Genomic DNA, 12,805 nt, shown 5'->3' with positions numbered 1-12,805 from the left:
CTTTGCTTAGTAGAGTAGTCTTGGTTGTAGTTTCTTGCTATTCATCACTTTGAATATTTCTTGCCACTCCCATCTGGCCTGCATAGTTTCTGTTGAGAAATCAGCTGATAATCGTATAGGTGCTCCCTTGTAGGTAACTAACTGTTTTTCTCTCGCTGCTTGTAAGATTCTCTCTTTGTCTTTTGCCCTTGGCATTTTAATTATGATGTGTCTTGGTGTGGTCCTCTTTGGATTCCTTTTGTTTGGGGTTCTGTGCGCTTCCTGGACTTGTAAGTCTATTTCTTTCACCAGGTGGGGGAAGTTTTCAGTCATTATTTCTTCAAATAGGTTTTCAGCATCTTGCTCTCTCTCTTCTTCCGGCACCCCCATAATTCTGATGTTGGTACGCTTGAGGTTGTCCCAGAGGCTTCTTACACTATCTTCAACTTTCTGAATTCTCTTCTCTTCTTGTTTCTTTGGAGGAGTGTCCTTTGCCTCTTTGTATTCGGAATCTTTGACTTGATTCTTGTGTTCCTCTAGTCTGCTGTTGGGTCTCTGTATAATATTTTTTATTTCAGTCAGTGTATGTTTAATTTCTAGTTGGTCCTTTTTCATATCCTCGAGGGTCTCATTAAATTTATCGGCCTTTTCCATGAAATTCTTGAAAAACTTTATAACCGTGGTTTTGAACTCTGTCCATTCATTTGTTCTCCTCCATTTCTTTCGTTTGTGATCTGTTACCTTGCCTCCTCATTTTCGCTGCTTCCCTGAGTTGGTAGGGTAGCTTTGTGTACTAGGTGTACTATTGGTTCAACGGGTCAGCCTCCCAGTTACCTGAGATGGACACTCTTGGTGCACCCCTTTGTGGTCTGTGTGTACAGCCTTGTTGTAGTTAAGTCTTGATTGTTGTTGGTGTCACTGGGAGGAATTGACCTCCAGGCCAATTGGTTGTGAGGACCCGCTGTGTCTATAACGGGTGAATTGCTGTGCTGGAGACACGTTTATGGGGCAGGACTTGTTCCAGTAGGGCTTTGGTGCTCACTGAGTCTGCCTCTTGAATGTGTCCCTTATGAGAGTGGTTGAAATCTGGTGTCATCTCACACCGACCACTAGATACATTAGTTTCTGGATCTCCAATGGGGTGCAGGTCAGCTACTGTCTGAGGCCACCCAGCAGGAGCTGCAGCAAGAACTACAGTTTTCTCCTCTTTGCTTGGGCTTTGGTGGTTTTGGAGCAGTCTGACTGGAGTTGTAGTGTATTTGGTTAAGCTTCCACAGAACAGGTCATTTATATGCAAAAGCCGCTGTGTGGAGCCTGGGCGGGTTTGTAGAGTGTGTGGGGTGGGGGTCTCAGGGCATCACTAGGCTAGGGCGTGGCAAACGGCGATGGCTGCCCTCAGCCGTCTCTGCCTTTCCGCATTTCCAAGTCCCTGTGTCCTGCGCTCCAGCGCAGTAAACAATGATTGCTGGGCGCACCTCAGCTTTTCAGCGTTTGTGCTCCTTCCTATTTCCTTATTAGTTGTAAATCTTCCACTCAGCCAGCTTTCCTGTGGTTCTGGGTGATAGACGTTTTGTCTTTTAGTTGTAGCTTTGAAATTGTGCGAGGCGGCAGTTTAGGGTTTATCTATGCCGCCATTTTGGTTTCTCCTCTGAATCCAATTTCTTAAGAAAAAAGTATTTTGTTGTCAAACATATCAAAATCACATCTATCTATCTCCACTTTGGTTGCATTTCTAGCAAGTTTTGCTTTTATTTGTTAAAATTAGTCATTAGTTAAACAGTTAATTTTAGTTCTACTAATAAATAATTTGAATAATGTATAGTACTTTCTAACTTTCAACCTGCTTTCATATCTCTTTCCTCATTTGTTCCTTCTAACAGTTAGATGTGGTAAGCTGCCCTTCCAGTCTTACCTCGTTGGTCACGGTTGGAAACCAGCTAAAGTCCCTGTTTTGTTCAGATGCCCCCAGTTTTTCACTCATGGCCATTTCCTGTTCCAGGCTCGCTCCCACCCAGGGCACATGGCACTCAGTTATCCTGTCTGCGTAGTGGCCTCTGCTCTCTTTCTCGGTCTCATGGCCGAGGCAGTTTGGGAGGGCGCTAGGCAGGCATTTTGAAGTCCCTTCATTTGCGTTTGTCCCATGTTTTTCTCTTGGTGAGATGGGGTCTCTGGGCTTCAGGAAGAAGACCACAGAGGTAAAGTGCCACCTGATACGCTCTAGGAGCAGTGACATCAGCGTGGCTTAAACAGTGGGACCACCCTTGGTCCCTGGGTCAGCAGGTGTTGGCTGTCACTGTGCTGTTCCTACTGAAAGGTGTTTCCCTCTTTGTGCAGCTGTTAAGAAACCTGCTCCAGCACCCCCGAAACCAGGAAACCCACCTCCTGGCCAGCCCGGGGGCCAGAGCGCCCCAGGGACAGCGCAGCAGACACCCAGCTTGTCACTGAAGGCAGCCACTGGAAATCCGTCTCCTCCTGTCCCACATGCAGGCCCAGCCCCCGGGCAGCCGTGCGCCACCTCACAGCTGTGTGGGCCCCGGAGAGCCTCAGGCAGCCTGGCTCCTATGCAGGCACCCAGTCACCCTCCACCGCAGCCCCCCACGCAGGCGCCGCAGTCACAGGCCAGGCCGGGGGAGCAGGGACTGGAGCAGCCCACACACACCCCACCCAGGACGCCCACCCCCCCCAGCACTCCGCCCTTAGCTAAGCAGAGCCCGGGCCTGCTGGCCACCCAGCACCCTGTGGCAGGCCACCCTGAGACTGCACAGCCACATGCCGGGACCTTACCGAGACCGAGACCAGTACCAAAGCCCAGGAACCGACCCAGCGTGCCCCCACCCCCGCACCCTCCTGGGGCCCACCCAGCGGCCGATGGCAGCCTCTCCAGCGCAGTGCCTACCGCCTCCAAAATAGTGACGGGTGAGTATGAACTTGCACCAGGCTTCTGTACCCTCTCCCGCAGGCTGGTGTACAGCAGGTTAACTGCAAACCCGGCCCAGCCTGGGGGGGCCACGCCCGTGTGCCCTGTGGTCTCCGCTGCTTGTGCTGGAGCAGCCGAGCTGTCGGAGAGGCGCACGGTGCAGAGCCCGGAAGTCTGCTGGGCCTGATGGGCAGTTTCAGTGCATGTTCAGGACCTGCCTCCATGTTCGTTTGTCTGAGGACAGTGACCTAATCCAGGTGGCAGGCACCCGACTGCACGAGCGTGAGCTTCATTTTTCAGCGAATGCCTCATGTTCATGGTGAAGCATCTCAGGAATAACTTTAAAACATGGTTTGTGCTGAATTGGATGCTCAGGGAAGGGAGTTCTTGGTCACCAGAGAGTGGGAGAGGCAAGATGTCCTCGTGGTCCCCTGGGACCCTGGTGGGCGTGGTGCTGACGCACCGATTCAGTGGGCTGCCCAAGGCCGTCCACAGCACGACTTCTTATTTCATTACGGTTTCAGATAAAACTCCACCCAAAGTGCTTTGATTTACTATTTGATTTAAGGGTAGGATGAATGGATTTTTCTTTAAATGTGTTTTTAGGAATGGTAATTTAGGAGCTTTGAATCATTTTTTATAACAACTGAGTTTTAAATTTTTCTCAATGGAGCTATTTTTATTTATTTTTATTTTTATTTTTTTGTTGTTGTTTTAGTGGAGCTATTTTTAGAGAGGAAGCTGAACATATCTCTGGCTCCCCAACCATACTGAGGAACTTCTCAGCTGAAAATGAACCATGGGGCACCCCAAACTGGTACCCCTTATAATGAGGGTTAACCAACTAGTCTATCTTTTGATAACATTTTTTTTCAAGACTAGAATGTATAACTTGCATGGTTAATAACTTTTTTCTGATGACAACTCTGCTGTTTTAGGAAAATAAAGCCACATCTGGTTTGTTGTTTCCCAATAGATGCCCTCCCTAGCGCCCTCCCAGGTGGGGAAGGCTCCCAGGACTAAGGTTTGTAGCGCCCAAGCAGCTTGCCCCGCTGCCCTGCCTAGCCGTGTCGTGTGTGTGTGCTTTTGAGCTGGTGCCCAGGAGCACCCTGGCCCGCGCCGCTCGCTCTGCAGCAGGGGGCAGGACTTGTTTTATCAGAGGCTCTGTGAGCCGCAGAGCTCGGATTCAAGGGGGAGAGGTCAGTAGGCAGAGAGCCCGAGTTCAAGCTGCTCAGATAAGATGCTAAGACTGTATCTTTTGGGTAAGCCTTTCAGAAGCATCTGCTCCTCCTGGCATGATTTGCCTGTCAGTGATTGGCTCGTCACACCCAGTCAAGGAGGGCTCAGGTGCAATCAGCATGGGAAATGTGTCCCTTGTGTCTTGAGCTTTAATATTTAATTTTATAAAATTTAATTTTAAGTGCAAGTTAACTGCATGGAGCTTCTTAATTTAATGTTTTAAATTTTCAAGACCAAAAAAAAAAAATTATCTTCCAAAAATCCCACACTAAATCCCTTTGCATTCTAGCATGCTTCCATTTGCTTTCTTAAACCACATGAGCTTTTAAAAGGCCCTGTGAGGTCTGAATCTTGCCTTTGGGTCCACACATAGATGGCGTAGGCTCTAGTGTGCAGTGGCTCTCCTCAGCGGGTCCCAGCCTTAGCCTGCAGTGGCTGCCTAGCCGGACTGTTCACAGTTTGGGTCTGAGGAAGACTTGCTGAGAAACCAGATGGGGAAAACAGGAGCCCACCCTGTAAGACACGGAGGAGGGAACAGGCGTGGTTCTGCCTTCCCGACTCCTTGGAGATGAGCCCAGAAGGCTGGGGCTGCCCCGTGTGGAAGTCACAGAGTGGAGTGACTAAGCCCTCTTAAGGCTGTGCCTGTAACACTGCAGCATTTGTGACTCATCAGCATGTGTTTCCCAGGGGCGGGCTTTCCTTCCTTAGCTCAGCGGTTCCTTCGAGCCCAGCCTTCACTTGCCAACCAGTCTTGCTCGCAAGATGGTTCGAGACCAGCGGGTTCCCTCCAGTCCTTTAAAAAATATTTTTTTATTATTTCCCAGATATTTCCTTTTATTTAGATGCAAGACTATGAACCAGAATTAGGTCTGTTCTTTAATACCTTTTTGTTACTTGGGTTGTGTTTATTCCAGAAGGTTTTTTTATTTTTGATCTGCTTCAACACTGTAATGCTCTGTACTTTACAGTAATCCAATAAGTGGAAATTTGAAGTAAAAGTAATTTTCTTTTTATTAGCTAAATGTTTAAAAATCAATCTATGCAATGAATTCTCTTAACTCAAGAAATACCAGGTCACCACAGTTATCTTTGTATTATAGAACCAACTTCTAACGTATTAAAATCCCTGGGCTGCGGTTAGAAGCCACACAAGACCAGTGTTTAGATTATGAGTCACAGGTGTTGGTCGTGCTGCTGTGAGCCAGCGTTGGGTATTTCAGGGAAAAATGGAGCTTCCTCTGACAGGCAGTCCTTTATCGCGACGTTGGGTTTGCACCTGGGAAGCACTACAGACACATTTCTGAAGACAGGCTGTTGGTAGAGCATCTAATCTTAAACCGCTGAATGGAGGCTGGGGTTCAGATACACTCTTGGGGAGAGTGTGGGGTGTGGCCAGACTCCGGCCGCTCGGGGCGGCACCTGGGTGGGCGATCTGCGCCATTTGAGTCCCTCTTCATTGTTACTGTAAACAGCAGTGGGATGTTAGCTTCACAAGTACAGGAGTTCACATCTTGCTGTTGTTAAAGTAGTGGATTTTAGCAGAGTGTTCTAACTTAAACATTTTATTAAACAATTTAGATGTATGACCTGCCATAATCAGTCAGAACTGAAATTGGAATATTTAATGGTAAGGAAAAGGCACCTGATTGGCCAAAGCATTTTTGCTACTTTATGATCATATTTGTGCACTAATGCCTGTTACTAACCAGTCACTCTAACCCTGCCTGCTTGTGACCCCACTAACAGTGCATGCACCAAAGGAAGCTGGCTTTGTTCGTTCATGCTTGCTGTTAATTCTCTGAGTGCAGTGTGTTCAGTGTGTGGCAGGGTCACAGGCCGGCCTGGGGACTGGCAGGGTCCGCCACTGTTCCCTGTCCCGGGAAGGCTGGGGTGCAGGAAGTGCATGCGGAGTCGGACATGCGGGTCTGCACGCCCCTCTGATGTAATAGCAGGCAAGCACAGCGGGTTGTCTGTAAAGCGGTGGCATTTGTGAGAATGACTGGCGAAGGGATTGCATTTGATGACATGAGAAAAACAACTTGTAGTTCTTAATACACAGTGGGTCCAAAAAAAGGGAAGCTTTATCATTGTTATCTAGGAAAAAGAGAGTTATGTCATGTCAGCATTTAAAAACTTCTCTGCCTGGCCCAGCCTGCTAGGACCCGGATGCAGGGGGTTGGAGCCAGGTGTTCACAGTTGGACTCGGGTGCTCCATGTGCAGTGGGTTAAAAAGACAGGCCCGGGAGTGGAGGACACTCCTTAACCTCATGAGCCTGAGGGTCGCGTGAGCCCCTCGTCTGCTGGGTGGCAGTGGGACAGGTCGCTCTCACAGTGGTCATTAAAAATTCGACACTTTGCTGGTTCTCGGTGACCTCTTACTCAAATTAAACTATTTTTATATCATGAAAATAATGCATTAAAAAATAAGCATAGATATTAAAGCAGATGGGGGCCTAGAAATAATAAGAAATCTGCTCCCTTCTACAATTGAAGAAGTCCAGTATTCATATTTTGTTGTTTTTCCTTCTCGTTATTAAACAATTTATTAAACAATTTAGATGTGTGACCTGCCATACATCGTTTTTTCCCCCCTAAAAGGTAAGAAAGTACATGATCATAATTATTTGGCATATACAGGTCTTGTATTTTTATTTTACTTTACATCAAATGCTCTTTCCTATGTTATAATGTAGTTTTTATAACCATCTTTTTGGTGACTGCATAATATTTTATTAAGCAGATGTATTATTGCTTATAGTTGGACATTTAAGTGGTTTGTGTTTGCAGTTTATTGTTCATAAGTAGATATCAGAATCATGTCGCAGTGAACAGCCATGACTGGTACTGAGTCTCCTTTGGCTGAAAAGATGAGAGGTTGCCTGAGAGCTGTTGCAGACAGAAAAGCCTCCCCCGGCCTTGAAGCTCAAGAGGAGTAGGAAGGAGTCGTCCCTCAGACTCCAGTTTACGGAGAGGGATGAGCGGTGGGAGGGATGATGGACCTGCAGTTGTTTAATTCAAGACTGTGTTTGGGTTTGATACCTGTCGAAGTGGCTGTCAGAATAACCTAGAGATTTGAAGGGTGGGTTTACAACCTCAGCACATAGTGAACAGTGTTGATGTGACAGAGAAGTCTTCTGGGACCATACCCTAAAGCGCAGAGTGTCAGTCCTGGCCCTAGAGGGCCACTTCCTGATTACCATAGTCAGGAAAGGAAGGAACCTGGTTGTGGTTGCCTGAGCCCCGGATCAGTGATGCATGTGACATGTGTTGCCTGAGCCATGATCAGTGGTGCACGCCTCATGTGCTGCCTGAGCCACATCAGTGGTGCACGCCTCATGTGCTGTCTGAGCCACATCAGTGGTGCACGTGACACGTGCTGCCTGAGCCATGATCAGTGGTGCACACCTCACGTGCTGCCTGAGCCACATCAGTGGTGCACGTGACACGTGTTGCCTGAGCCATGATCAGTGGTGCACACCTCACGTGCTGCCTGAGCCACATCAGTGGTGCACGCCTCACGTGCTGCCTGAGCCACATCAGTGGTGCACGCCTCATGTGCTGCCTGAGCTACATCAGTGGTACACGTGACACGTGTTGCCTGAGCCACATCAGTGGTGCACGCCTCATGTGCTGCCTGAGCCACATCAGTGGTACACGTGACACGTGTTGCCTGAGCCACATCAGTGGTGCACGCCTCATGTGCTGCCTGAGCGGAGGCTCTCCTCTTGTTTTTGTTTGGTTAATGTAACATCTGCCATATGAACTTGGCTCCAAGCAACCTGTGCTCAATGCATATAATGAAAAATGGTGCCTGATGTAAATTCAGAGCCAGAAAGTTTTAGAAGTATGTTAAAATTTTCTAAAATAACCTTTTTACTGAAACGAACCAGACTGCTTAAGACTCAACCTCTCTCAAGAGCCTCACCACAGAGCATACAAACTCCTTTGGGGAGAAGGTTCTGCATTATGCTGATATAATGGACTTCAGAGTCCACCCAGTCTGGCTCCGAAGCCCTGGCCAGCGCTGGCCTTGTCACCTCGGATTGAGACTCTGAGTGTCCCTCCCTTATGTGGACGGTGGTCCAGAGCTCCCCGGGGCTCAGTGGGAGCTGTGGTGTGTGCTTAGCGCTGTGGCTGGGGATGGCACTGACGCTGTCAGCCGTTGTGACGGAGACCGCCTCTTCCTGAAGGTGGCGCTGCACACATGTTGTGGCCTTTTTTGGGTAAATAGATGTGTTGCTTTCTTTGAAGAAGTGATGGATGTGAGAGAGATGGGCTGGGGAAAGAGACATAGCTGCCAACCTCGGTAAGCTGACAGTGCAGGCTGGAGGAGAGGAAAGGAACTTCTGAGAACACAGTAATGTGTGTTCATCAATGAATAGCTAGAGACATTTCAGAAAAGTTCAAATCCCGAATTTAAATGTGACAAAAAAGCACATTTGTCCTCTGAAGACACCTGTGGCTGGTAGGTGTTGAGTTCGCATGCAAATACAGATGTTAACCGGCAGGAATCTAATTAGTGTGTACACCCCCTTGCATCGTGCATCCCCAGGCATGCTCTTTCCGTAGTTCCTGTCTTGTTGGGCTCGGGAAAGAGGATTGAATTTGCAATGGATTTCTTGTACCAGCGTTGTCTTTGAGGCATGGCTGCTGCTTTACCTGAGGCTATAGAAAGGGAGGATTGGAAAGATGGTTGGGCTAGATGAGTCTTCATCCATTCATTTGTTCTTTCTCCATCCGTTCATTCATCCATCCAGCTGGCCAGCCACAAAATTTATTGAGCATCTGCTATTACCCAGTCACTGTTGGAGGCACAGCCCCTGCCCTGCTGACTTCTCTTCGCTGAGGACAATCCAGGACACCCCCTCTTCTGTGCACTAGACCATTCTCGGCTGTACGATTGGGGGTGCAGTTCTGACAGTCCAGTTGGCTTTGCAGTAGCCATCAGACCATATTGAAGTGGCATTCAGCACCTGAACTCTGGGACACCTTGCCGCGTTCATAAATCTAGAAATTGCTCTTGAGTTGTGGTGCATAGGAAACCTTGAGGGACAGGTCTGCCAACCCAGGATTCCCTGTGAGGAAAGGGACACCCCAGGAGGTAAACTGATCTCACAGCTCAGGGCGATAGGGACATGTTGGGGGCGGGAGGGGCAGGAACCAGTCAAACAGGGAGCCTCCCACAGTGCACCTGCATTGCCAGCCCTGCCTGTGGGTGAGGAGCAGGTGGAAGAAGTACGCCCAGGGCAGCTCCCCGCCGGGTCGGAGCGGGTGAAGCCACCACAGCAAGGACAGCCAGCAGCTGAGCGCATGGGGGAGTTCCCAGCACACCACCTCCCTCTCCCGCTCTCTCCCTGCTCCCCACACGACGAGCTCCCACCAGCAGAGTGAAACTCCAGCAGACCTGAGCACTCCCTCTCTCGCCCCAGCCCTGAAATCTCTTGAGGAGCTCTGTCCTTTGCTAGAACCCATCTCCCGGGAAAACAATTCTGCTTGGTCAGGGCCCCTGCTCGACCAGGGCTTCCTCAGGGCTGTGTCTCACTGCTGTGTCCTCACAGGTAGGGAGGTGCCTGGCCATGGCAGGTGCTCAGTAAGTATTTGTGCGTGAGTGAATGGAGACGCATCGTCTCGTTAGGAAGAGGGCTGTGATTGGTCGAGGTGTCTTGTGAGCATGGGAGTGAGGGGCAGTGGTTGGGGAGGACCATGTATATGCCATGTTGATAAAGGAGTTCCTGACAACATAATAAGACATGAAAAAAGTGGAAATGTAAATTTTAGAAACAGAAAATTAATACTTGCAGGAGATTTGTGATCTACCTTAGTAATCGTCACCCAGGGGTGATTGTGCCCCAGGCGACACTTGGCAGTAACTAGAGCCATCTCTGGCTGTCACAGTGGGGGCGGGCCGTGTGCCACCTGCACCCAGTGGGTAGAAGGCAGGGCTGCTGCTGACCATCCTGCAGGGCACAGCACAGCCCACAGTCCACAGTGACAGCCCAAGTGCCACCTGTGCTGAGGTTGAGGGCATAGCGTTACCAGTAGGAAACTCGGCCTCCGGGGTGCCTCTCCTCCCGCAGCCCCGTTGTGCCCAGGAGGCCTCCGGTAGTGCCAGACGCGCTGGTGAGGGAAGTTTCCTTCCTCCCTCAGAAAGCGAATTTGCGCGGTGGCACTGCAGGACTGCCACGGGCTCCCAGAGGGCCGGCAGGCGGGAGTGGGCTCTGCCACGCGGCTGCCCCGGGTCTCAGAGGCTTGGCTCAACTTCCTGGGCTCATGGTGCCTCTAGTAAGGGAACGTGTGTGCATGGGCTGGCTCAGCTTCTCCTCGGAGCCCCCGGGGTGGCCTCTTGGGTGTGACCGTGCACTGATACCACGTCTCGTGTTTTTGTCCAGACGCCAATTCGAGGGTGTCAGAACCGTTTCGCAGCGTCTTTCCTGACCTGCACCCAGACTCAGACAGCACAGACCTGCCCGGCCGCCTTTTGTTGGACATGGACAATGACACAGAGAGCACCGCCCTGTGAAGAAAGCCCGCCGCAGCCCTTCCACCCTGAGGGAACAGGGCAGGCGGACGGACCTCCGCAGACCCAACAGTGAGCAGCTTTCGTGGCAGAGCCTGACCACGCAAGACGTCGCTGTCACAGCCAGCGGCAATGCTGCCACGGAAGCTGAATGACCTGTGTCTCGAGGAACTTGGCTTTCTTTACGTGGGAAAGAAATCATGCCAGACAAGACCAAGCAAGCTAGAGTGGAGGCCGCGCTCCTCACGGCGTCAGTGTGGCCCCGGCGGCCACTCAGGGTGGATCAGAAGCAGCGCGTTACTGTCCCTTTAATAACACGTTCACTATGCAACTGGCCTCCTCCCGCCCCTTGGACCTTCTTTCTTGCTGCAGAGTTGTTGGCATGAAGTGCGGTCCCAACCCTCACACCATGAGCGTCGATGGTGGCTGCTGGATCCGCCACCTCGGCCAACTGGATGTACTGTGCCTTGTTGGATTGCCAGGATGTAGAAAGAAATGTACTGTTCTTTAAAAACAATGTAATTGCTACTTGATAAGGACCGACATTATTCTAGTTTCATGTTTAATTTGAATTAAATATATTCTATGGTTTATATGAAAACTTGATTGTTCTTGGAGGGAAACCTGGGGTGTGTGTGTGTGTGTGTGTGTGTGTGTGTGTGTGTGTTCACTTAACCAAAGAACTGTGGCTGGGCCACCTGGGTCTCCCTGGCTGGCCACCTGGGTCTCCCTGTGGCTGGGCCACCTGGGTCTCCCTGGCTGGCCACCTGGGTCTCACTGTGGCTGGGCCACCTGGGTCTCACTGTGGCTGGGCCACCTGGGTCTCACTGTGGCTGGCCACCTGGGTCTCACTGGCTTGAGATGTTTGAAGGGATAGAGAACCAGGTCACAGCAGTGACACCGGCCACCAGGTGCCCCAGAGACTTCCTGCCTGGCTGTTCCCTCAGTGAATGTCCCATGGGTGAGGCCCTTTCTTTGCTCTTACCAGTCCTGACACCCTTTCTATCCATGTAGAGACACGTGGGCCTGGTGGCCGACCCACTGCCCCGCGGCCTCGTGCCGAAGTCAGAGCCGCTGCTCTCTGGTTTCTGTTCCCAGGGACTGGAAGGCACTTTCCCAGGATGAAATGCTGGGGAAGAGCTGGTGGGGTAGTGGATAAAGGGAGGTCAACAGACTGGACGCTGTTCGGTGAGAGCCCCTCCCGTGGCCCAGGTTTGGCCATTTCCTCCTGGAGTAATGAGCACGCTGCCAGCACAGGGTGCCCGGAGCCTCCCGTTGATGGGATTGCTTGCTGGGCGTGTCCTGCGTGGCCTGTCCCAGCACCACTGGCCTCCTTCCACTATGAATTCACTCCACGAGTTTAACTTGAAAGGGCAATCCGTGTTTCCTCTAACAGTTCCTGTGCCCAGCTACTCCCTACAGTAATTACATGGAGAGCATCTGGAATTTATATTTGCTGACGGCTCACTCTCCCCCTCATACACCATCCATGCCTGACCCTGGGCCCCGTTAGTGTGGGGCAGGCCCTGCGAGGAAGAGGACGTCTGCCCGCACTGCCCACCGTGTTGAGCTCCTCCAAGGAGCCCGCTGTCCACCGTCCAGCCCCTGCAGCTCCGTGGAGACCCGCCTCCGTGCTGCCCAGGCCCACGCTCAGGAAGCTGGGCCTGGTGCCTGGAGACTGGGAAGGTCCATGGTGAACATCCTCCCAGAATGTAACTCGTGTTCTGTTATCACTGATTCTGAAATGCAAGCCCTACCCTCGTTACCTTAAGCATGTTGTTCAGCCCGGCCGGTGTGGCTCAGTGGTTGAGCATTGGCCTATGAATGAGGGGGTCACGGTTCGATTCCTGGTCAGGGCACATGCCTGGGTTGCAGGCTCCATCCCCAGTGGAGGGTGTGCAGGAGGCAGCCCATCAATACTCGCATCATTGATGTTTCTTATCTCTCCCTCTCCCTTCCTCTCTGAAATCAATAAAAATATGTACATTTTTAAAAACCATCATCACAAATGGCATGTGAAGGTATGTTTGAGCCACATGTGTTTTTGGAAATACAAAAAGTGCATCAGGGTTCTGTTTTCGCTCTCTCCTTGTATATGAATTCAGCTTTTATGCACACCAGTAAATTATATTTAAGTGACCAAAGCATTGGCA

General features: G+C 50.6%; 1 protein-coding gene across 5 annotated transcripts in view; it reads left to right on the top strand.

The window, feature by feature from the left end:
* The window catches only part of ARHGAP17 (Rho GTPase activating protein 17), a 91,647-nt gene extending 80,400 nt beyond the window's left edge, over positions 1 to 11,247 (top strand). For 2 of the 5 annotated variants that reach the window (XR_013814656.1, XR_013814657.1), the window contains 4 exons: positions 2,314 to 2,895; positions 3,873 to 3,920; positions 5,714 to 5,762; positions 10,525 to 10,663. Coding sequence is in view for 3 of the 5 variants with exons in the window: in XM_079792349.1 (XP_079648475.1) it covers positions 2,314 to 2,895; positions 10,525 to 10,655 (713 nt within the window). In the remaining 2 variants the exon portion in view is untranslated. Of the gene's footprint in view, positions 1 to 2,313; positions 2,896 to 3,872; positions 3,921 to 5,713; positions 5,763 to 10,524 lie in introns of all 5 variants that reach the window. The other 3 variants (XM_079792349.1, XM_079792347.1, XM_079792348.1) reach the window with 2 other exon arrangements.
* Positions 11,248 to 12,805: the final 1,558 nt, after the last annotated feature.

This window comes from Cnephaeus nilssonii, assembly GCF_951640355.1.
Source record: "Cnephaeus nilssonii genome assembly, chromosome: 2".
NCBI lineage: Eukaryota > Metazoa > Chordata > Mammalia > Chiroptera > Vespertilionidae > Cnephaeus > Cnephaeus nilssonii.
This window is presented reverse-complemented; position numbering and strand designations above follow the sequence as displayed.